Here is a 22,606-nt window from a genome sequence, read left to right as displayed (position 1 = left end):
TGCTTCCTGATAGTGCATGCCTACCCTAGCCAGGTCCATGAAACGCCGAGAAAAACTAGCCACAGAGAAGCAACTTTCTTCTCCAAAATCAAACCATAACTTAACTCATCAATGATCTGTCCATCAACCAAGACAAGAAAGAAAGAAAATCCTCATCTGTCCTGTCCTGTTAGCTTCAGAAACAACAAAGTAGTACGACGATATGCTTGACTTGTGTTTTTTTCCTAGTATTTCTTTTCTGCTTTCTTGTATAAATATATATCCAATCACAACAAATTGCTTCTTCAATTCAAAGCAATCTAAACCACCCCACCTGATAAAACCATGGCCGATCAGTCTTGCAAATTAATTACGACGTGTCATGCACTCATGTCTACAGTATCCTATGTAAGTACTCCTATCTAGTAGCACCTAGCAGAGCTTGATCAAGCTAGCAGAGGATTGCGACGGCGACGAGCAACAGGAGCGGGATGGCCGTCGTCTTCCCGGGCGACCTGGTGTCGGTGGCCGCCGCGTCGGAGGTGTCGGGCTCGGAGAGGGAGCTGAGGCTGAACCGCGGGTTGGAGCCGTAGAGCGCCTGCACGCCGCGGACGTCGTCCAGGGTCAGCTCCGCCTTGCGCGTCCGCGGCTTCAGGCTCGGGTACATGACGGCGTCCGGGACCGACGAGTGCGCCAGGCCAAGAACGTGGCCGATCTCATGCGTGGCCACCGACTCCAGGTCCACGGCTGCCGAGGACGGCCCAGCGCTCTGCGGCGTCGAGGTGGAGCTGGCCGCTGGGCGGGGAGAAGGCGTGGCCGAGCACGCCGAGCGGCCCGTCGAAGGGCTCGCCGTCGCCGTGGTCGCCGGCGAGGAAGCCCAACTAGCTTGACGAGGAGGAGGAGAGCAAGGTCCTGGGCTGCCGCCATGGTCGTCTACGGTGAGCTCATGCCCCTACAGTGGTAAGAGGATGACCCTTCCTTGCTTGTTGTAGTGCTTTCGATTTCCCCTGATAGCTTGCTAGCTCATTTGGTTTGGTTTGCTTTGGGGTAGCTCAATCCATGTAATTTGGAAGTGGTTTCAGTTAAATGGGACAAACATGGATGAAACAGAGGAAACATATGCCCTCTTTTTTTCTGCTGTAACAAATATTATCTCCGCCCGGAATTAGTTGTTCCTTAAATGTATGTATCTGGAAGTATTTCATTGCTACATGTATATCCATTCAAGCGACAAGTAATTCTAGATGGAGGGAGTACATCTTTTGTCAAGTATCAACACATGCAGGTGTACAGATACTTATTTCAGAATAACTCTAGTTGAGCAATATTGTATATAGGTTGGTGTAGTCTTTGAACTGGAACAACAGTTCTCTACAAATTCCTTTCTTTACCTCAAGTCTGCTCCTGACATGATTTTGCTGTTATTTTTTCTATAACAAATACATCTCTTGTCAAGTACCAAGACATACAGGTCTAGAGATAGTTACTGCCATAGCAACTAAAATAGAACATATCTAGTACAAAATATCTCTAGTTAATCTATATTGTATATAAGATGGTGTAGTCTTTGAACTTGAACAGATGTTATTCTGCATGGTTCCTTTACCAGAAGTCTGTACCTGACATGATTTCTCCGTTATTTTGTCTAAGTAAGAAAGCTATCCCAGTTCATGGCTCCTCCATAGTTTGCATACCTTGACAAATTTGTCTAACTTCTTTTAGGATTTCAGCGAAGAAACAAGCTAACAATGATGGATATACCCTACATTTTCATTCCAGAAGATTGGCCATTCACTTTCTACGAGGGTCCCAATTGGCATGCAGATTCCATCTTCTGGGATATGACAGTAGCAGAGCTAGGATGTGGCAATGGTTGGATATCAATTTCACTTGCAGAAAAGAGGCGCCCTTGGAAGGTTGACACCTCTTGTTCTGTAGATATTTATCTTATCTCATTTGTTGGAAACATGGGATCTGTACAAGTTAGACATTGACTCTGGTTACTTGATATGAAACTTTTAGCTGTCTGCGTGCTGGGCTGGGACAGAGGTGCTCCTTATCCACGGTCCAGCACAGGGAGAGTAGTCCTTCATCCATGCGGTTCTGCTAGAGGGACGGCGCAGCCTCGCGATTCAGCCAATACGACATGGCTAGCTGCTCCACCTCACGGCCAACCTGGAGCAGCAGTGCCCAAATAGTCGGCCCCAGCTAGCTTGACAAGTTGGAGGAGATCAAGAGTCCCTGTCACGGCCAGCACTCTTGCCAATGTAGGGGTAGATTCTATCTCATCTTCTCAACATTCATTTTTTTCATTATCTTGTTTGCTGGTTGCATCTACTCCCTCCGTTCCTAAATATTTGTCTTTCTAGACATTTCAAATGACTACTACATACGGATGTATGTAGACATATTTTAGAGTGTAGATTCACTCATTTTGCTCCGTATGTAGTCACTTGTTGAAATGCCTAGAAAGACAAGTATTTAGGAACGGAGGGAGTAGATAGGATTATCTTGTTCTTATCTTCTTCTTCTCCTTCAGCCAGCACCACCACCACCTTCGGAGGCAGTAAACACCAGCAACCACATGATCACGACCCTGTGCAACCAGAGATGGCACACAATTGCTTCGGAAGTGGTAAGGCCACCACCCTTCCTTGCTTCCTGCAGTGCTTTAATTTCCTTTTGGTTTGGTGTGCTGCATTAGCATTAGCAAGATTTTTGTATTGTACTGTACTGAAACAGTTTCGTGTCTACTGTTGGAATAACCGGTCCCTAGACATCACTGATCAGTGATCACTAACTTCCTTTTCTCTCTATTATTATCATTGGACTCGTTGCAGCTCACTCTCTGCAATGCCTATTTATCAAAATTCAAAATTGGGTTTCTGCTCATTCTCTAACGGTGACAGACAAAGAAACAAATGTCTGCTTCTCTTCATATTTTTACTATAACAATGCATGATTGTTATCTTCTCCTCACACCAGACCTGGAGCAGCAGCACCTCCCAATCCCCGGACCCAACTAGCTCGACGACAAGGAGGAGAGCATGATCCTAGGCTCCTGCCATGGCCATCTACGGCGAGCTCATGCCCCTGCAGTGGTAAGAGATGACCCTTCCTTGCTTGTTGCAGTGCTTTCGATTTCCCCTTATAGCTTGCTAGCTCGTTTGGTTTGGTTTGCTTTGTGGGTGCTCCAATCCATGTAGTTTGGAAATGGTTTCAGTTCAATGGGAAAAGCATGGATGAAACAGACGAAACATATGCCCTTTTTTGTCTGCTGTAACAAATACTACCTCCGCCCATGAGTTTGTGCCTTTGTTGATTTTCGGTGCTGAAATTTGATGTTTCAGGAAAGCAATGAAGTGCGTGTGATGGCCTTGCGTCAATCGCTAGAGGATCCAAGGCATCTCATGACTGTGAAGGAGGTCACAACCCTTTGGTTCAAATGCCAACCTAAACTACTAGATATCTGGTATGTTTCGCAGCTCTTGGCAGTTTGCTTGTTGTGGTTTTGGATATCTATTCTTGCACTGCGATTTTGTGAGTGGACCAGACGTAGCAGTACTATGCAGTAGAGCTGGGACGCACTTGTATTATTAGCAGTAGTAGTACTATCAAGTTTGTACTGATTGAAGATAGAAAGAAATTTGTAGTGATGCTGGCAGTACTATTTGCATGCCTAGATGGGTCAATGATGCCAAAGTTCAAACAGTAGGAAGGTAACTTATGTTAGCTTGTTGGCAAAAGTGATGGACGTACTGTTTGATTAATTTGATCGGTCGGTTTGAACGAGTTTGATTTTCATCTGGTGTCAGCTGTCACTGCTGCATTTTTGTTAGATTTCTTTGATCTTATGGGTGTTAATTACACTCCGATCCGATGCATGTTTGAGTAGTGTTGGTTTGCCCTTCCAGAGCACCAACACCAACGGTACAGTTCTTGTCACTACAGAATAAAGTAGTTTCATTTTTTCTATACTAACTGAAAGAAAGTGGAGCTGCAGTATATATAACTCGATCCAGTAAACCTTGTACTCCCTTCGTCCCAAATTGGTTGTCTTAGATTTGTCTCGATATGGGTGTGTCTAGACAAATCTGAGACAAGTAATTTGGGACGGAGGGAGTATGTTTCTGTAGCTGCCCCGTTAATACCCAGCTCAAAATGGCACATGGGTTTGCTTGTTGAATCGGCATCTACACTGCATTTTTGTAACATCTTCCATCTCTCTGTTTGTGTCCTGTAGCAGCAGCAGCAGGAGCACCGGTGGGGTTCGACGCCCAGGACCAAGAAGAACTTGGCTTCAGTATTGGACGAACACTTTGACTCACTTGTTTTGATCTCGGAGAAATCAACTGCATGTCGATGAAAATACTCTCTCCGTTCCAAAATAATTGTCTTTCTAGCTATCTCAAATGGACTACAACATACGGATGTATGTAGACATGTTTTAGAATGTAGATTCATTCATTTTGCTCCGTATGTAGTCACTTGTTGAAATCTCTAGAAAGACAATTATTTTGGAACGGAGGGAGTAATTTGTAATGCTGGTGCTTTAGTATCCATGATCAACGCTGCGATTGCAAACAGCTGTAGTTTTGCTTAATTTATTTGTTGGCTTGTTACGATAGGCCTGCCAATGAGCCTCATGTCTTTTGGCATATATAGACAGAAGATGGTGAGGACGCATCATACAGTAACTTAATATTCAGAAAAAATCATGCCAACTTGCTTGTTTTCTTCTTCTGTGGGGATCAACCTCCATTATTCATTCCTTTATTTTTCACACTGGACATATAGGAACTGAAACGATAACACACACCACAGATGCAATCCCCATACTCGTAACCGACGACAGCAGAGTTTAACTGTCACTCAGCAGCTGCTAGTTTAGCTTCATCCGGTCTAAGAAGCTCTTCCCCTCGAGCTTCGTCGCGAAGAAGATCTTCATGAAGCTCTCGAGGTCCAACGTCTTGTAGGCGTCGTCCTCATGTGCGGTCAGCTCCTCCAGAGGACCTATCATGGCGTCCATGTCTGGGAAGTGGAACGCCGCGACCGACAGCCGCTCTTCCTTGGGGTCCACGACTGCCCGGTGCTCGATGCTCCTGTACCTCCCGTTCGTGAAGACCTGTCCTCGTCGTCAAAGCAAGACAAACAACGGGAATGGGTTCATTTGGTCGATGATATGTCAGTTCTGCAAAATCTAGCATACGACACCATACATATATACACTCTCTAACATCTGGTCATTGACAGACAGCAGCAGCATCGAATCGGTGTTCGACTGCGCCGCGCGCTCACCTCTAACATATCTCCGATGTTGACGATGAAAGCGCCCGGGACAGGCTTGACAGGGAGCCAGCTGCCGTTCCTCTTGATCTGCAGGCCCTGGACATGGTTCACTTGCAGGACAAGGGTTAGGAGATTAGCATCAGAGTGCGGGGACAGGCCGACGACTTTCTCTGCTTGGGCGCATGGGGGGTAGTAGTTCATTCTGAAAGACTGCATTCCACGGGTGCATTTTTCAGCGATCGTTTCTCGTTTCAGTCCCAAGTTCTTCGCCATCGTAGCCAAAAGGGAATCTGATACATCCTTCAGCGCACCAGAATATCTATCCAGCGTCGATCTGAACGAGCAGACCAAAAGGCATCATTCCATTGTACTCGTAACAACTAAGCTCAAGAACGGCGCGACAGGTACTGGCAACGAAGAATTTCGTCGCAACCTTACATACCTGAAGGTAGCAGGCTGGTCAGGCCAGAACCTGGTCTTCCTCCTCTCAGGTGGCTGTGCGTAGAGGAAGAGCATGTCAGCCCAGTCGAGCTTCTGATCCTCGAAGACGACGAATAGTTGACCGTAGCCTTCGAGCTGCCCTTGCTCCTGAGCGAATCGCTTCTTCGTCTCTGCAGGTAACTGGAAGAATTGCTGGATGTTGGCCTTCATGCTCTCCACCACATCGTCTGGGACACTGTGGTTAACTAACTGCAAACAAACAGGAGAGCAATTCTAGCTAGTATCAGGATGATGAGGCATATATAGTGCCAGAGGAGGAAGTCTTGCTAGGTTTGTCGCGTTGAGGGAATATAAGGCATAGCAACAGAGGCCGGTGTGCAATGGAAATTGTGAGCAAACGAGCGAACTGACCTGGAAGAAGCCCCAGTCCTGGCAGGCCCTGTGGAGGCGTGCAGACTCCTCGCCGCCATGGTCCAGCTCCAGCAGCAGCCTTCGGTGGTCGATGATGGGGATCTGAGCTGCGCCGTCGCCGTCACCGGTGACCGCTTCCGCTGCCGCATCTGGCCGGAGATACCTCGGCGGCACATCGTCTCCGCCGGTGGCCGCCACCAAGGCCTGCACACTCGGGACGGGAAGAGATCCCATCTATTGCCGCTCTTGATAATTGAGATGCTACTGGTTCCCTGGATGCTTGAGTCTTCTGATCTGGCTACCTCATGTCTTTTGGCACATATAGACAGATACAGATATGGTGGTAGCGAACACGCATCATCCAGTGATATAATATTCAGAAAATCAGTGCAGCTACAACCATGGAAATAGCTTGTTTTCTCATTCTTCTATTTTTCTGGGGATCAACTTGCATTCTTATCTTATTTTCTGGGAATCAACTGTTTTCACACTGGACAGAAACTGAAATGACACAGCAGCACATAGCCCACTTTGTACACGACATCAAGCACATAGGAGCAAATCTATCAAATGTTTGCAGAACACAAGCAACTACTGAAGAAACCACAGTATTATTATTATGTTTGCCAAGTTCAGCTCTCTTGTGCTCCAACAAGACGGCCATCAGGAACTAAATTCCAGAGCATGATCTGTTAGGGCCTCATTAAGGTTGGTTACACAGCATGAACTACCTGAATATCTGACAATGACGCGAGGACCAACGACACAGTTTACCTGCTATGCTGGGTACGTAGCAATCAGCTGCTAGCTACTTCAGCTTCATCCGATCCAAGAAGCTCTTCCCCTCCAGCTTCGTCGCGAAGAAAAGCCTCATGAAGTTCTCGTGGTCCACCGTCTTGTAGGCCTCGTCTTCGTCCACCGTAAGCTCCTTCAGCGGGCCTATCGTGGCGTGGATGTTCGGGGAGTGGAACGCCGCGGCCGACAGCCGTTCCTCCTTGGGGTCAACGACCGCACGGTGCTCGATGCTCCTGTACCTCCCATTTGTGAAGATCTGCAGTCCTCAGCAGAGCAAAACAGGCAGAGAAAATCTGGTTTATTCGGTTGATTTATTCTACAGATTCTTAGCGTATGGCACCAGGAAATCTGTCATAATATCTGTTCATCAGCAGACAACAGCATTGAGTTCACAGTTACCTCAAAGATATCCCCAATGTTGACGATGAGAGCGCCCTCGACAGGCCTGACGGGGAACCAGCTGCCGTTCCTCTTGATCTGCAGGCCTTGGACATGGTTCACTTGGAGGACGAGGGTCAGGAGATCAGCGTCAGAGTGCGGGGAGAAGCCGACGACTTTGTCTGCTTGCGCGCACGGCGGGTAGTAGTTCATCCTGACAGACTGCACTCCGCCCACGCATCTGTCAGCAATCACCTCTTGTTTCAGTCCCAAGTTCTCCGCCATCGTCGCCAAAAGGGAATCCGCTATCTCCTTCACAGCACCAGAGTATCTATCCAGCGTCGATCTGAATGACATTCAAAGTGCAACACTTAATTATGAAGGTTAAGAACTCAATGTTCCATCTTAGTAAGGCAAGAGCTTGAAACAACAGGCTTGCAGTTAGCACTTAATGATGTTTTTTAATCAACTCTCTACCTAATTTTTGCCCTCCAAGCAGGGCAAGGAAGGAGACAGCAAAAAAAGCACAATTTCACTGTAATTAGGTTGAACAGTAACGAGACAAGTACAGGCACATACATAGCAATCACACCTGAAGTTAACAGGCTGGTCAGGCCAGAACTTGGTGTTCCTGCTCTCAGGTGGCTGTGTGTACAGGTAAAGCATATCGGCCCAGTCAAGCTTCTGATCCTCCGAGACGACGAACAGCTGACCGTAGCCTTCCAGCTGCCCTCGCTCCTGCGCGAATCGTTTCTTTGTCTCTGCGGGTAGCTGAAAGAATTGCTGAATGTTGGCCTTCATTCCCTCCACCACATCGGGCGGGACACTGTGGTTAACCAGCTGCAAAGCACCAACCACTTTCTGGTATCAGGAACAGGCAAAATTACAAGGGGAAGTCAACTGAGAATTTTGAGCCAACGGTACTGACCTGGAAGAAGCCCCATTCCTGGCAGGCGCTGTGGAGGCGCGCGGACTCCTCGCCGCGGCGATCCAGCTCCAGCAGCAGCCTCCGGTAGTCGATGATGGGGATCTGGGCCTCACCCTCGCCGTCGACGATGCCGGTGACCGCCTCCGCAGGCCGGAGATACCTCGGTGGCACATCGGCTCCGCCGGTGGCCGCCACCATGGCCTGCACGCTCGGGACGGGGAGAGATTCCATCTCCTGTTGCTGCTCCTGAGATGCTACTAATTCCTCTGATAGTTCAGTCTTCCCTTCTGTCTACCTCATGTCTTCTAGCATCATCCAGTCCAGTAATATAATATTCAGAAGAGGTACCGTGGAGCTCGAGCTAGGAAGGAACTTTGCGTATTTAGAAGTTCAGTCCAGCTACAACAACCATAAAAATACTGCCAACTTGTTTGTTTTCTTCTTTTTTAATTTCTGGGGATCAACTTTCTTCTATCTCATGGGAACCAACTTGACACTGGATGGAAACTGAAACCATAGAGCTATACCTCATGGCCGCACAGCACATAACCCACTTTGTACAAGGCATCAAGCAGCATAGAGGAACTAACAGTGGATATATAGACTGGTAGAAACAACAATCTATCGAATGCGATTAGGTGACATAAATAAAGGTTTGCACAGAGTTACAGAACACACTGAAACCACAAAATATGTGCCTCTAACAAGGCGACTAGCTATCGGAAACTAAATTCCAGAGAATGATTGGTTGCAAAGTGCAAACCGATACATGTGTCAACTATCTGAGCATCTGATACAAGAATGATGCATGGACGCGAATCAACGGTGCCTGCACCAATATGGCTTGTTACCTGATATACGGTAGCATTCAGCTGCTGGCCAGCTAGTTTAGCTTCAGCCTCTCCAAGAAGCTCTTCCCCTCGAGCTTTGTCGTGTAGAAAAGCTTCATGAAGCTCCCGTGGTCCAACGTCTTGTAGCCATCGTCTTCATGTGCCGCAATCTCCTTCAGAGGACTTATAATGGCGTGGATGTTTGGTAAGTGGAACGCCGCGACTGACAGCCGTTCTTCCTTCGGGTCGACAACCGCCCGGTGCTCGATGCTCTTGTACCTCCCGTTCGTGAAGACCTATCCTCGTCAAAGCAAAACAAACAGCGAGAATGGATTTATTTGGTTGATGATATTTTAGTTTTGCAAGCATACTGAGTCATACAACATCTGGCCATCAGCAGACAGTAGCTTCGATTCGGTGTTCGGCTGCACGCACTCACCTCAAACATATCTCCGATGTTGACGATGAAAGCGCCCGGGACAGGCTTGACTGGAAGCCACCTGTTGTTCCTCTTGATCTGCAGGCCCTGGACATGATTCACTTGGAGGACAAGGGTTAGGAGACCAGCATCAGAATGCGGGGATAAGCCAACGACTTTCTCAGCTTGGGCGCATGGGGGGTAGTAGTTCATTCTGACAGACTGCACTCCACGGATGCATTTGTCAGCGATCGCTTCTCTTTTCAGTCCCAAATTCTTTGCCATCGTGGCCAAAAGGGAGTCTGATACATCCTTGACAGCACCAGAATATCTATCCAGCATCGATCTGAATGAGATTCAGAGTACAACAAAACGTATCACGGGTAAGAACTGCACTACAATCTTCCATCTAGTAGCATAAGACTTGGAAGTTGGAACCACAATTTGCGCTAGAAATGATGCTTTTTTCAATCGTTTCTCTACAAATTTGCACTTCCAAGTAGGAAAAATTAGAGGAGACAACAATAGGTATCTGAGAGACTGAGACAAGTACAGACAACAAAAAAATGTTTTTAAAACTGTTAATTTCCACCCAAATTTCCCTTCCAGCTAGGGCAAAACAATTAAGGAGGCAACAAAAAAAAAGGGTATCATGTCATCGTTGTAATCAGGCTGAACAGTAGTGTGGCAGCGGAGAATCACAATCGCAACCATACCTGAAGTTGGCAGGCTGGTCTGGCCAGAGCTTGGTGTTCCTGCTCTCATGTGGCTGTGTGTAGAGGTAAAGTATGTCAGCCCAATCGAGCTTCTGATCCTCCGAGAAGACGAATAGTTGACCGTAGCCTTCCAGCTGCCCTCGCTCCATAGCAAACTGTTTCTTCGTCTCCATGGGTAACTGAAAGAACTGCTGGATGCTGGCCTTCATTCCCTCCACCACATCGTCTGGGACGCTGTGGTTAATCAGCTGCAAGAACCATTTATTTCTAGTATCAGGATGAGGCAATTATAAGAGCAACTCAAGTCCTGGCAGGCCCTGTGAAGGCGTGCAGAGATGAAGCAATGGGAATTTTCAGCCAAGGAACTGACCTGGAAAAAGCCCCAGTCCTGGCAGGCCCCGTGAAGGCGTGCAGACTCCTCGCCATGGCGGTCCAGCTCCAGCTCCAGCAGCAGCCTCTGGTAGTCGATGATGGGGATCTGGGCCTCGCTGTCGCCAGCGACCGCCTCTGCCGGACGGAGATACCTTGGCGGCACGTCGGCTCCACCGGTGGCCGCCACCATGGCCTGCACACTCGGGACAGGGAGAGATGCCATCTCCTGTTCCTTGAGGATAGTTCCAAGTCTTCTGTCTACCTCACATCTTTTGACACATCTAGATGCTGGTACCGAGGCATCCAGAACTTTAACATTCAGAAACCCAGTCCACATATAATCACAGAATACTACAAACCAGCTTGTCTTTTCTTTCCTGAGAAGTAACATCACACTGGATACAAAATTGAATCAATTGCACGATGATGCTCATAACCCACTTTGTGCAGGACATCAAAAACAGAGGGATTAACAGTGGATAGGCAAGAACCAACCTATAAAATGAGATTAGTCTCACTAGAGACATATAAGGGTTTGTAAATTAAGTACATGGTCACGGGCAAGTACTGAAACCACAATTATATGTTTCACAAGTTGAGCTCTCTTGTGCTCTGACAAGACGGCTAAGCTATCGGAAGCTAAATTCCAGAGCACGATCAATTAAGGCCTAAAGGGCACGGGTCGACGGTGGCCTCCGCAGGCAGGAGATGCGGATCGTTCACTCCCTCCACCGGTTGCCGCAGGAGGGGTTGCAGCACACGAAGAAGAGAGTCATCCCCTCCTCCCCTCTTGCTGTAGCCTGCACATTATCATAAAGATAACAGCAAGTTAATAATTGCTGTATTCAGGCATCTTCAGTCAAACTATACGGTGCAGGTTTAGGCACGCAGCAGCAACATTAGCAAGGTGCGGCAGGTTTTGCAAGAAAGAAAGAAAGAAAGAAAAATATGTGTGCAGTGCCATGTGATGAGCCATGATATTTGAACCAGGGAAACAAATAAACAAACAGGCTGACGGCATGGACCTGGAAGAAGACGGCCTCGCCGTGGCCGCAGGCGGCGCAGCGGACGTCCTTGGTGCGGGGCAGGGTGGGGTCGGAGGCCACGTCCTGCAGGACCTGCGTGCGCTCCCCGGCCTCGTGGTGCACGATGTTGCGGTAGACGCAGTTGTCGCCGGCCACCTCCTGGAGGGACCAAGCAAGCAGGCGATTTGGCTTGGTGAGACGGCCGCGATTTGGGGGCCGGCCGGACGGACGGACGGACGGACGGACGAAAACCCTAGGTAGGAATTGGGGGCCGGGAAGAGAGGAATCGCGGCGCGGCATTGCGGAAGGGGGCGGAGGCCCGGCGAGAGAGGGGGGGTACCTGGTGCTCGCAGTTGCGGCAGGCGAAGAGGAGGAGTTTCCGCTCCTTCTCCTCCTTGGGGTACAGGATGTTGTTGCTGCCGGACACCAAAAATAATCGATCGGTCAATCAGCTCCGGCCGCCATTAGCGACGGGACGGATGAAGGAGGAAAAGGAGGGGGGCGCGTGCGTACCACTCGCGGCAGAACTTCATGGCGCTCATGGCGGCGGCGGCGGGGTTGGATTTCCTCCTCCTGGCTCTGGAACAAGTCCTTGTTTTCTTCTCTCGTGGGTTTCGTCGGGTCGGGGTTTATGTACGGACGGAACGGGACGGGACGCGAGTCGGTCTCACCACCGTCTCAGGTCGTTTCTGTTTGTTTATTTATTACGGCTTTGCCCCTTTGCTCTATTGTTCCACCAGTGTCAAAAACGCTCTTATATTATATATATACTGTACTAGTATATACTTCCTCCGTCTCAAAATAAGTGTCTCAACTTTGTAATAACTCTAATACAAAATTGTACTAAGGTTAAGACGCTTATTTTAAGACGGATGGAGTAGTATTTTTCTATGCCTCCTTTGTTTTCTCTTCCTTCCTTTTTCTGAAATAACCACGTAGATTTTCACTAGACAAACGTATTACTCCCTACGTTCCAAAATACATGATCCAACTTTATAGTACTAATTTTGTTAGCACAAAAAGTTGAGTCATCTATTTTGGAACGGATGGAGTATAAAAAGTGCACATATATATGTCTTGCAAATACCGCATCAAAAACTTCGCAAGAATGTTCACTTCGGCGGGATCTTGTGCCACGCCAAGACGTCACCCCGCCATCGTCCTCCTCCGCCGCCGAGGCGACGCTGAAAGAAATAGGGGAACTGCCTTCATACCAAGATCTAGAGGAGCCGATGAACCCGGACCATTGCAAGCGACGAGGCCAAGACCCTGTGACACGTCGGCCGTGGTTCTTCCTCATGCTCGATAGATCCCAGTGCCGCCAGCTTTGTTCGACGAGATCGAAGAAGAGGAACGCCGCTGCATTCCGTCATCTATGTGCCCCCCATTGCAAGACACCAAACACAACCGCAACCTCCGCCCAAGAGAGTGTCGAGCGCTGACCATTAGCCACAAACCTTACCGGATCTGAAGACCGAGCCACCTGCTACCTGTTGCCGCCCATTAGAGCGTCGCCGAGATGAAGGAAAAGCCGAAGCAAATTATTTTGACGTGGGGTCGTCCCCATCATTTGATGCAGCACCTTTGAAAACAAAACTATGCCTATCCTATACCTCTACCGGACATAAACTGCTAAGGTCCCCACTCGCTCCCGTCACTGGAGCGGCATACAAAAACGGACGAAAACCCAGCGTCGCCAGTGGTGTTGAGGAAAGCCTGTATCACCTCTCTGGAGCGGTTCCAGGAGCGAACGGGGTGGGCGGGAAATTATATCTTATTAAGAACAAAAAGAGGAGGAAATTTGTTTCCGTCGGAAAATTATATCTTAACACACATTTTACTTTTCCATTTGATAATTCACCTTTACATAGGCGTTGCTACTTCAAAAGTCGAATGCTTTGCTCTTTTTAGCCACGTTGTGTGACAGTTTTGCCCCTTTGTCTTCTTCTCCAGTTATTTACAGTATTAGAGCATCTCTAGAAGACTCCTTATGTCGCCGCGACCCGCAAAATAACCGTCAATTTACGGTTTTGGACGAAAAAAATGACCCGAACAAAAACCTTAAAAGCATCCAACCCGTAAGAAAGTTTGATGGGCACGGTAAATTCCCCCCTTCGAACCGCCAAAAAACAGCGCCCCCCTGCCCCCCGTCGATGCCTTGTATCCCGCGAAAGCAGTTGGCGGGAGGGACATTTCAGCGTGCGCACTCCCGACATCCCCTCCAGCCGTCAGCCCGCCACCTGCGATTCCGGCCATTTCTGCCAGCGGAATCGCACCTCCCGCCCCGGATCCGCCATGTCGAGCCGCTTCAAAGTCGCCATCACCGCAGATCGACCACCGCCCGCCCCGGATTCGCCAAGCCGCCACCGGTCTCCGCCGCCCCGGTGAGGCCCTTTTCTTCCCCTCTAGCTGGCCCACAGTTGACATACCATCGGTGCGAGCTCGAATGTGGCTTTTGTAGATGGATTTATTAATCCCTTGCGAGCATTTTTTGCTCGAGGATTCGTCCTCGTCCGACGACCCGAACGTGGAATCGATGCTCGAGCGCAATCAGCAGCAAATGGTAGTGGCGGTCCTAGCCGTGAAGGAGGTCGAGGATCGAAACTGCAAGAGACGGCGAGGTTCGACTGTCGGCCGTCTTTGCATCCCCCACAACCACCATTTCAGGAACATGATGTTGATGCAAGACTACTTCACGGACAATCCTACCTATCCGCCGCACCTCTTCCGGAGAAGGTATCAAATATGCCGATCACTCTTTGTAAAAATTATGCAAGCTTGCGAGGCCAATTGTTGTTTTTTTACTCAAAGGAAGAAACGTCGTGGGCTTGTTCGGTTTTAGCGCCTATCAAAAAATCTCCGCAGCTATGCGGGTGATTGCATATGGTATTCCGGCTGACTATGCCGACGAGTATCTTCGTCGAAGATACTACAATTGAGTCCGTGCGTAGGTTTGCCAAAGTGATCATCCGCATCTTTGGTCATGTCTATCTTCGTGCACCCAACGAGGAAGACACAAAAAAGTTAATAGCAGCAAATGAGAAGCGAGGTTGGCCCGACATATGCTAGGAAGCGTTGATTGCATGCATTGGACTTGGAAAAACTGCCCGAAGACATGGCACGGGCAGTATTGTGGCAAGTCTCGTAATGCAACAATTGTGCTAGAGGCCGTAGCATCCGAGGATTTATGGATTTGGCATTGTTTTTTTATATGGCGGGTACTCTTAATGATATCAATGTGTTGCAATGGTCTCATTTGTTTGCTAGATTTGCTAGTGGTGATGCTCCTGCTTGCACTTCATGGTGAATGGGCATGAGTACACAAAGGGATACTATCTTGCGGATGGTATTTACCGCTCTTAGTGTACATTTGTGAAGAGCATCAAAAAGCCCAAAACAAGGAAGAATATTGAATTTGCAAAGGTACAAGAGGCTGCCCGAAAAGATATTGAAAGAGTCTTCCGGGTTTTGCAATCTAGATTTGCCATTGTTCGTGGTCTTGCTCGTTTTTGGGACAAGAAAACCCTGCGCAACATCATGACATATTGTGATTCTTCACAAGATGATCATCGAAGATGAGAGGGACTTAAACTGGGAGTTCTTCTACGACAATGTCGGTAGCCGTGTAAAGCCAACTAGAGACCCTCACCGCATACAAGCATTCCTTCACTCATACCGACAGATTGAAGATGCAAACACCCACCATCAGCTTCAGGAGGATCTCATTGAGCACCATTGGCAGAGGCATAGCCAAAGGCATTGAGCACCATTGGCAAAGGCACCGGCCAATTTTACTTTCATTTCATTTAATTCATGTGTGATCGGTATCATTGTTGTATTCGGAACAAGTGTTATATTGAGTTGATTAGCTTTATTCGATGATTTGAATAATTATTGTAATTTGGATTCATAATATTCACATTTTATGCTATTTGAATTCATATTACTTTCATATGTGAGATATGTGTTAAATTCAGAAATAACCATGCGTTTATAGCGGAACTATAAAACATAAACGCCCGATAATATTCACATTTTATGCAGGGTCTGTTCGGCCGCAGCCCGCGCGAGCCCGCAAAACGTAAACGCACGATAAGGGTCGGCGACATAAGGGGTCTGCTAGAGATGCTCTTATCTCTCTTTATTTCTTCAATCTTGCCCCACACAGACCCAGCACGAACGAGGCAGAAACTAATAACCCGGTGTATCCCAAATGAAGAATACGCCGTGTTACTACTCCCTCCGCTTCTTTTTACTACCCATATTAGGTTTTCCTGAATCAAACATTATAGAAGAAAACACCAGCATTTGCATCAGTCTCATTAGTTCCATCATCGAATATATTTTCATGCTGCATTCATTTGGCATTGTAGATGTTAAAAAAATTCAACATAAATTCGGTCAAAACTTTATAAAATTTGATTTAAGACAAACCTAACATGCGAAGTAAAAAGAAACAGAGGGAGTACTATCAATCAAACAACATGCAAAGCAGTTTCGCCTGTCGGCATAAGGGAGAAGAACAACAAATTGTCCATTAACATTAGACATCAATATAACAGTCCCAGCACAGCACAGCACAGCCGCTGGAAACAACATTTTTTGTGAGTCAGTCAGGCATGGAAATCCATCCTGGTGCAAGATTAATTAGCTGAGACCACAAGTCTTCCATCATACAGTTCATCAACACATGGTGGCTGTGCAGCTCCCCTCCCTACCAACTGCCATCATCATCATCATCATCATAATCATCATCCTTGCACATCCATCTCACAGAAACCTCTCTCCCCAGCCACCATATGCATACATTGTTGGTTCACATATCGGAGGAGTCACTGGACTCCCCATAAATATAGACAGACAATCGCCGCCGCGCCACATATACAACAGAGGGCGAAACAGGCCTCTAGGGCAGAGACGTTTCGCCGGTAGAGCGCCGAGGGCGCGGCCGCTTCTCTTCCCTTCCACCTACAACAGCAGATGAGGAGGGGTGTTTCAGAAGCAGCCGTCTCCTCCTACGCTGCCGTCTTCAGGACACCCACCCAGCTTGTTCTTCATGCGGTTCCACTTCTTCCGCAGGTCGTCCGGGCAGCGGGTGGGGTGGATCGACTCCCTGCAATACTCGTGTATGCGCACCCATGAGATCGACCTCTTCTCCTTCGCAGCCTCCCCCTTCGGGGCGAACTTCGCCACCGCCTCCTGAAACCGGTGGGAAAATGGTGCGTGAGTACGCGCACAGTTTACATGCACATTACCTACTAACTAACTAGGGAACTGAATGGAAAATGCTGGCCCAGCTCAGTTACGAGGTGGTTCGGAGTTGGCAATGAAATTTCATGGTAACCTCCCTGAGCCATCCATCATATCGCTCAGTCTGTATTGCAATGAAATCACAAGCGGGATGCTTACCCTCAGAGCCACCTCCTCTGCCTCGGTCCAGAAGATCATCTTGCGCCTCGCGGTTGTCGATGTGAAAGGTGTTTTACCTGTAAAAGGCGTTTTACTTGGCGCCAGGGGACTCCTCATAGCTGGTGTGTGGGGACTGTAGCTGCAACACAGATTTTGAGATTATGAAAACAGAGCATGTATCGTCACATTAGATGGAAACAAGGGTATTTTCACAACAAACGGGGCGTATGCATTTAGAAACACTGCTATTGTAAAAGAAATTTTAGTGTGTGCTTCCCTTTTCCATGTGTGTGGATTATTTTGGTACGTGCACCGTCAGATGTGAAACTGCACAGCAGAGGGTACACTGCCGTGCAGATTACTTTATGTGCCTACGCAAAACTGCTTAACAGTAACAACATGCCCATAGCTATGCCACAGGCCACAGCGGCCAGCGTCGTATGCAGATAGGTAAAGAGTAGAGTACACTCTAATTTCACCGTCCTAAATATAAATCCATTTGAACTAACCATGAGTGTGAAAACTACTGCAAATCCAAAATTATCCAGCAATGAAGAGACTGATTTTCCCTCGTACCAGTATAGGGCATAGTTACCCCTCACTCTAGAGATTTCTATTCTTCTCAGGTTTATACCATCTCGAAGCTAAATGTATCATGCTATCATGATACTGAACTAACAAGCTTAAATAATTCAGTTAATCAAGAGAAACTGTGACTTGGTAGGTTCCAGCCTACAAACATCCATGGCACAGCATTATTTAATTGCAAGTATAAATCAGGGGGTTTTCTGTAATCTGAATCTAAATTAACCACAGGTCACAGGCATCCTTAATAAGTAATAACAATTCAAAGAGTGCAACTGGAAAAAGAAGTACTTGGCACTTACTAATGCTCGGGTGGGTATGGATAATATCTTTTCCTTGCTGGAGAATGCACAAACTGATCTTGGTACCTCAATGTTTTCCAAGTACTATTTGGTGCCACTGTCCCCATTTCTTGAAAGCTTACTTTGCGGCGGCTTATGTTTCGCGAAGATATAGCTCCTAGTCTATCAGGAAAATTGCAATTGGGAGAATTCATTAGACAATTCTCTTTGCCAACCCCAATGTTGCGATTTGCAACAGAACTGGATCTATCCCGAGCTGAATATGGCACTTCATGAGACAAATTGCTATTGCTGTCTCCATGGGATTTTGCATTCTCAGAACTCGAAAAAATGGTTGTCTTTGTGGTGACTGCATTCTCAGGACAAGCATCACTTGTACCATTTTCTTTCAGATGACTAGGCTCTCCATCCTTGCGACATAGCTCAGCTGCTTCAGACTGATGGTTACCTTGCTTTTTAGCTGTGTGAAAGCCATTCATCAGCTCACTGTGTTCCTTAGAAAATTGCTTCCAGCCGCTGCAGAAAACAGATAATTTTTTTCTAGCTTCAGAGTATGTTTTCTTAGCCTTTTCCAATGCTTTAGCGGCTTTACGGCAATAGCAAACAGGGCAATCAAAATGGCCAGAGTCATCGAATGTCACCGATGAACCAAAACAGGTAGCATGGGCGGCTAAGAAGCAGCTGGAACATTTCAGCAACTGCCCATCTTTACCGCATTTCACACATGAGTCCTGTTCCGTCGAGCTTTCTGAACTTTCCAAGGGAGTGCTGCCGCAAACAGACTCTAGCCCACCATAGATTGTATCCATTATCTTTCTGTCATCAGGTGGCTCTTGATCAACTTTGTCAGCACAAATGACTGACTGCTGAATCTCTCCACCATTCTGAACATCCAAACCTTGAGCTGTGCAATTACCTGCAAACTCATTTATTTAGTGATGATGGAACAAGAATACAAGTATGTGATTTATCACAAAATACAAAGTATTTAATTTACCTATCACAGACTTGATGGGTGTCTCAAAGCCAGTCACTGGTGACTTCTGGTTCTGCCATTTGCTAGTCTGTGCATCATCGAGCTCTGAATGCGCCTCCTTCAGCTCAAACTCCTCAAGATTCCTCATGCTGTTAGGAGATGGTTCTAACGGGCCTAAATAAGGTATGTCACATTCTGTCAGCACGTTTCGTGAAGATATGTTTTCTTAAAGAAGCTTTCATTCTTTCTTGAATATATATGTATTCCCTCCGTCCCAAAATAAGTGTCTCAACCTAGTACAACTTTGCACTAAAGTTACTACAAAGTTGAGACACTTATTTTGGGACGGAGGGAGTATGTTACTAATAAGATATTCAACTAATTCGGAAAATTATATGTTACAGTTTGTTTGTAGAAATTAGTTTTGAAAGCATGTAGTCCAAGTTTCCCAAAGCTCAAGAAGTCAGTATATTTGCCATGAAAAGTATAGTAAACTATCTTTCTATACATTTTTGTTCTAAATCATGTAAGGAGAGCATTAAAGAGAGAAATATTGTCAAAAAATGGTGAAAGAAAAGAAGACAGAATATATGTATCACGATGAGTAGTTGCAAACTATCTGACACTCATTGAGATATCTCTGGTTTGGTTTTGAATTTGGTGGTGAAGTGGTGAACTGAACTTTTCTATAAAATTACTAACAACTAGTATATAATTAGTAATTTAACAGCGCATTTCCCTTTTCATCATAAATCATTAACCATTTCATGGATTCTTAGTTTCTGCACCAAAAACAGCACAAAAAGTTTAAAAAAGTCGAATTGACGCTCTTATAATTATTGCAGTTATCTAAACTGGAGTTGTCTTTTGGAAATATGATGGTACTAAAATCTTATATGAAACTTATTTTTGCAGGAAAATGTGTGTGTGCCACTGTGCTAGTTTTACTTAGTGATGGAACAAAAAATATGAGCAGTTGATCTACCGCAAAACATAACGTACTTACCATTCTGGGAACTAAAAGGTGTCTCAAAGCCCAGTGGTGACATTTGGTTCTGGTATCTGTCAACAGCAGCACGCCAAACCTCCTCCCATGCATGTTTCTGACCCTCCACTGTACGTTATCACAAACATTAAAAAGGGTAGAAAAGGTAAACGCAGAGCACATCAGAAAATCTACATCGACATGTATTTGCACATACCAGGTTGTCCAAAGGCCAGAAGCATGGCTGCCTTTGATGGTGGTTTTCCCTGTCTAAAAAGAAAAGAAAATTACATTGCAGAAACTCAAATAACTGTTGAGACTTAGAAGTAATAACTCACTTAAGATCCGCAGTTATTAATATATGTGCATACAACTGCGCATGCTGTTCATCGGTGAATGCTTCATGCGCCAAAGCTTCACAGGTGTTCTTAAGCGAACTTCCAGGTGTCCTCACACCCTAACAGTTATGATAAATCATGTTAATATATTCCAACTAACCAAAAAGATTGACATGTATAAAAAAATAATTTCTGAAAGAAAAAAACTCTTCAGAAGGGAAGCAACCGGACCATGTAGGAGGGAAGTGATGCATGAGCAAACACACCTGCATGGCACACACAGAGAGATGGAAAGAGGGGGAAGGGGATTACCTCTGTATCTGGAACAGCTTGAGATCCGGCATAAGGTTTCCATTCAGGAGTCTGAATCTCCTCTGATGAATTTGTCAGTGCTCGTTCTGCAAACAAAAGGCTCTCTGTATTATATCAGCTTGACTAATTTCGAGCAAGTTAAGCGGCCAAGATACAATTTCACGATCTAGCCAATGCAAGGCAGGAATCCAACCTCAGGTAAATCATCAGTAGCCCAAATTTTGTAAGGCTATAAAAAACCCTATTTTACACCCAAAGTACATATGAATTTGAAAGAAAAAAGAGGGGCGGCAAAGGTAACTTGGGCACGTGAGCAAGCACAGCAAAACCACAAACTCGCTGGACAAGCTATCGATTGAAGGGCTCAAAAAGAAATTAAAAAGCAGAAGCCAGGCGGCTGGCGTCTCCATACCTAGAGGAGGGTTGCGCACGGGGCGTAGGGCGGACTTTGCTAGTGGTTTTCCCTGGCTACAAAGAAGATAAAATTAAATTGGAGAAACTCAAATAACTTTTGAGATTTGCAAGTAGTAATAGCTCACCTAAGATCTGGATTGACTAGTATCTGTGCATCCAGCTGTGCATGGAGTTCATAGGCGAATGCTTTATGCGTCAAAGCTTCACGGGTGCTCTTAACCCAACTTACAGGTGTCCTCACATGCTAACAATTATGATAAACATGTCAATATATTACAACTAACCACAACAATTATGACAAACCATGTCAATATTAAAAATACATTCCAAAAAATAAAAACAGTTCTTCGGTAGGGAGGGAGCCAGACCATGTGGGAGGGAAGTGAAGCATGAGTAAACACAGCTGGATGCACATGATCTGTGCATGCATACAGAGATGGGAGGGGAGGGGTTACCACAGTTTCTGGAAGAGCTTGAGATCTGGCATAAGGTTTGCACTCAGGGGTCTGAACCTCCTCTGGTGAATTTGGCAGTGCTCCCTCTGCAAACAAAAGGTTCTCTGTATTACATCGACTTGACTGATTTCGAGCAAGGTAAGTGACCAAGATTCAATTTGGCAATCTAGCCAATGCAAGGCAGGAATCCAAACTCAAGTACGCACTAACATCAGTAGCCCAAATTTTGGCAGGCTATAAAAAACCCTATTTGCATCCAAAGAAAAAGGGGGGAAGGGTTCAGACATAAATTAAAAAGCAGAAGCCAAGTGACTGGCATCTCTGTACCTAGAGGAGGAGAGTCGCGTGCGGGGCGTACGGCGGCCTTTGCTAGTGGCTTTCCCTGGCTACAACAACAACAACAACAACAACAAAGCCTTTAGTCCCAAGCAAGTTGGGTTAGGCTAGAGGTGAAACCCATATAACTGTCGGGACTTGCAAGTAATAATAACTCACCTAAGATCTGCATTGACTAGTATCTGTGCATCCAACTGCTCATGCTGTTCATCAGTGAATGCTTCTTGCCCCAAAGCTTCATGGGTGCTCTTAACCAAACTTGCAGGTGTCCTCACGCCCTAACAATTATGATAAAGCATGTCAATATATTCCAACTAACCAAAACAATTATGATGCACCGTGTCAGTAACATTCCAATTAACCAAAACAATTATGATAAACCTGCCAGTACGGAAAAATAAAAACAGCTCTTCAGTGGGGAGATGCATGAGCAGAACAAAGACATACACAGCTGAATGCACATGATCTGTTCACGCATACAGAGAGACAGAGAGAGAGAGAGATGGGGGGGTTACCTCGGTTTGTGCAACAGCTTGAGATCCGGCAAGAGGTTTGCACTCAGGCGCCTGAATTTTCCCCTCCGGCGAGTTCGGCAGCGCCCCCTCTTCTTCTGCAAACAAAAGGCTCTCTGAATTATCTCCGCCACTCGACTGATTTCAAGAAAGGTGGGCGGCCAAAATACAATTCCACTCTCTAGCTAACGCAGGGCAGGAATCCGGCCTCAGGCAAGACAGCAGGCCAAGATTTGGCAGGCAAAAAACAAGAAAAGGCCAATCTTGCGCCCGGAGCAGCACGGGGGGATTTGAAAAAGAGGGGGGAAAGAGACCGTCTTGCGCAGCGGGTGGCAGGCGCGCTAGGCGACTCGGCCGAGGGGCTCGAGCCCCAGAGGAAACGGAAGGGGGGCGGCGGTGG

The 22,606-nt window shown here is 46.7% G+C and overlaps 5 protein-coding genes and 1 pseudogene across 9 annotated transcripts in view; all 6 read right to left on the bottom strand.

Moving 5' to 3' along the window:
* Positions 1-348: 348 nt before the first annotated feature.
* On the bottom strand, positions 349-2,076 carry LOC119293050 (annotated as a pseudogene).
* Positions 2,077-4,655: 2,579 nt separating this feature from the next.
* LOC119292236 (protein SRG1-like) lies at positions 4,656-6,572 on the bottom strand. Its single transcript, XM_037571068.1, has 4 exons — positions 6,121-6,572; positions 5,711-5,958; positions 5,278-5,602; positions 4,656-5,104 (listed from the first exon to the last, which is right to left on the bottom strand). Exons 1-4 carry the CDS (start codon positions 6,352-6,354, stop codon positions 4,862-4,864), a joined length of 1,050 nt encoding a protein of 349 aa, XP_037426965.1. The 5' UTR covers positions 6,355-6,572; the 3' UTR covers positions 4,656-4,861.
* Positions 6,573-6,711: 139 nt separating this feature from the next.
* LOC119292237 (protein SRG1-like) lies at positions 6,712-8,487 on the bottom strand. 2 transcript variants are annotated; one of them, XR_005142928.1, is made up of 5 exons: positions 8,222-8,487; positions 7,886-8,133; positions 7,315-7,639; positions 6,840-7,171; positions 6,713-6,803 (listed from the first exon to the last, which is right to left on the bottom strand). XR_005142928.1 is itself a non-coding variant. In XM_037571070.1 (4 exons), the coding sequence occupies exons 1-4, from the start codon at positions 8,450-8,452 to the stop codon at positions 6,929-6,931; spliced, it is 1,047 nt and encodes a 348-aa protein (XP_037426967.1). In that variant the 5' UTR covers positions 8,453-8,487; the 3' UTR covers positions 6,712-6,928. The 2 variants fall into 2 exon arrangements, 1 of the variants encoding a protein (XP_037426967.1); XM_037571070.1 differs by having other exon boundaries at positions 6,712-7,171.
* LOC119292235 (protein SRG1-like) lies at positions 8,398-10,821 on the bottom strand. 4 transcript variants are annotated; one of them, XM_037571065.1, is made up of 5 exons: positions 10,556-10,820; positions 10,186-10,433; positions 9,491-9,815; positions 9,073-9,347; positions 8,398-8,526 (listed from the first exon to the last, which is right to left on the bottom strand). In XM_037571065.1, the coding sequence occupies exons 1-4, from the start codon at positions 10,778-10,780 to the stop codon at positions 9,105-9,107; spliced, it is 1,041 nt and encodes a 346-aa protein (XP_037426962.1). In that variant the 5' UTR covers positions 10,781-10,820; the 3' UTR covers positions 8,398-8,526; positions 9,073-9,104. The 4 variants fall into 4 exon arrangements, with proteins under 4 accessions (XP_037426962.1, XP_037426963.1, XP_037426964.1 ...); XM_037571066.1 differs by lacking the exon at positions 8,398-8,526 and adding an exon at positions 8,561-8,582; XM_037571067.1 differs by lacking the exon at positions 8,398-8,526 and having other exon boundaries at positions 8,801-9,347; positions 9,491-9,800; positions 10,556-10,821.
* Positions 10,822-11,026: 205 nt separating this feature from the next.
* On the bottom strand, positions 11,027-12,241 carry LOC119292238 (DNA-directed RNA polymerases II, IV and V subunit 9A-like). Its single transcript, XM_037571071.1, has 4 exons — positions 12,096-12,241; positions 11,923-11,998; positions 11,583-11,741; positions 11,027-11,357 (listed from the first exon to the last, which is right to left on the bottom strand). The coding sequence occupies exons 1-4, from the start codon at positions 12,122-12,124 to the stop codon at positions 11,277-11,279; spliced, it is 345 nt and encodes a 114-aa protein (XP_037426968.1). The 5' UTR covers positions 12,125-12,241; the 3' UTR covers positions 11,027-11,276.
* A 3,855-nt stretch (positions 12,242-16,096) lies between these two features.
* The window catches only part of LOC119293049, a 9,493-nt gene continuing 2,983 nt past the window's right edge, over positions 16,097-22,606 (bottom strand). The window contains exons 3-16 of the mRNA XM_037571650.1: positions 22,210-22,344; positions 21,854-21,972; positions 21,686-21,744; positions 21,359-21,444; positions 21,029-21,147; positions 20,902-20,957; positions 20,490-20,575; positions 20,178-20,296; positions 20,057-20,109; positions 19,861-19,968; positions 18,876-19,028; positions 17,879-18,794; positions 16,992-17,130; positions 16,097-16,781 (exon numbers count right to left, since the gene is read on the bottom strand). Coding sequence (XP_037427547.1) covers positions 16,578-16,781; positions 16,992-17,130; positions 17,879-18,794; positions 18,876-19,028; positions 19,861-19,968; positions 20,057-20,109; positions 20,178-20,296; positions 20,490-20,575; positions 20,902-20,957; positions 21,029-21,147; positions 21,359-21,444; positions 21,686-21,744; positions 21,854-21,972; positions 22,210-22,344 — 2,352 coding nt within the window. The 3' untranslated portion in view covers positions 16,097-16,577. The remainder of the gene's footprint in view (positions 16,782-16,991; positions 17,131-17,878; positions 18,795-18,875; positions 19,029-19,860; positions 19,969-20,056; positions 20,110-20,177; positions 20,297-20,489; positions 20,576-20,901; positions 20,958-21,028; positions 21,148-21,358; positions 21,445-21,685; positions 21,745-21,853; positions 21,973-22,209; positions 22,345-22,606) is intronic.

The sequence above is a fragment of the Triticum dicoccoides genome, chromosome 4B, assembly GCF_002162155.2.
Source record: "Triticum dicoccoides isolate Atlit2015 ecotype Zavitan chromosome 4B, WEW_v2.0, whole genome shotgun sequence".
NCBI lineage: Eukaryota > Viridiplantae > Streptophyta > Magnoliopsida > Poales > Poaceae > Triticum > Triticum dicoccoides.
The sequence above is the reverse complement of the archived record's forward strand: the minus strand, read 5'-3'. Positions and strand labels throughout refer to the sequence as shown.

Excerpts from the sequence above, each read along its gene's own strand:
- LOC119292237 (XM_037571070.1), bottom strand. The coding sequence starts at position 8,452 with ATGGAATCTCTCCCCGTCCCGAGCGTGCAGGCCATGGTGGCGGCCACC. Across the intron at positions 8,134-8,221 it reads AGGAATGGGGCTTCTTCCAG|CTGGTTAACCACAGTGTCCC; the intron begins GTCAGTACCGTT and ends GGTGCTTTGCAG. Across the intron at positions 7,640-7,885 it reads GACCAGCCTGTTAACTTCAG|ATCGACGCTGGATAGATACT; the intron begins GTGTGATTGCTA and ends AATGTCATTCAG.
- LOC119292236 (XM_037571068.1), bottom strand. The coding sequence starts at position 6,354 with ATGGGATCTCTTCCCGTCCCGAGTGTGCAGGCCTTGGTGGCGGCCACC. Across the intron at positions 5,959-6,120 it reads AGGACTGGGGCTTCTTCCAG|TTAGTTAACCACAGTGTCCC; the intron begins GTCAGTTCGCTC and ends GTTTGTTTGCAG. Across the intron at positions 5,603-5,710 it reads GACCAGCCTGCTACCTTCAG|ATCGACGCTGGATAGATATT; the intron begins GTATGTAAGGTT and ends CTGCTCGTTCAG.
- LOC119292238 (XM_037571071.1), bottom strand. The coding sequence starts at position 12,124 with ATGAGCGCCATGAAGTTCTGCCGCGAGTG. Across the intron at positions 11,999-12,095 it reads ATGAAGTTCTGCCGCGAGTG|CAACAACATCCTGTACCCCA; the intron begins GTACGCACGCGC and ends GGTGTCCGGCAG. Across the intron at positions 11,358-11,582 it reads GCGAGGCCGTCTTCTTCCAG|GCTACAGCAAGAGGGGAGGA; the intron begins GTCCATGCCGTC and ends GATAATGTGCAG.
- LOC119292235 (XM_037571065.1), bottom strand. The coding sequence starts at position 10,780 with ATGGCATCTCTCCCTGTCCCGAGTGTGCAGGCCATGGTGGCGGCCACC. Across the intron at positions 10,434-10,555 it reads AGGACTGGGGCTTTTTCCAG|CTGATTAACCACAGCGTCCC; the intron begins GTCAGTTCCTTG and ends TGGTTCTTGCAG. Across the intron at positions 9,348-9,490 it reads ACATCGGAGATATGTTTGAG|GTCTTCACGAACGGGAGGTA; the intron begins GTGAGTGCGTGC and ends TGACGAGGATAG.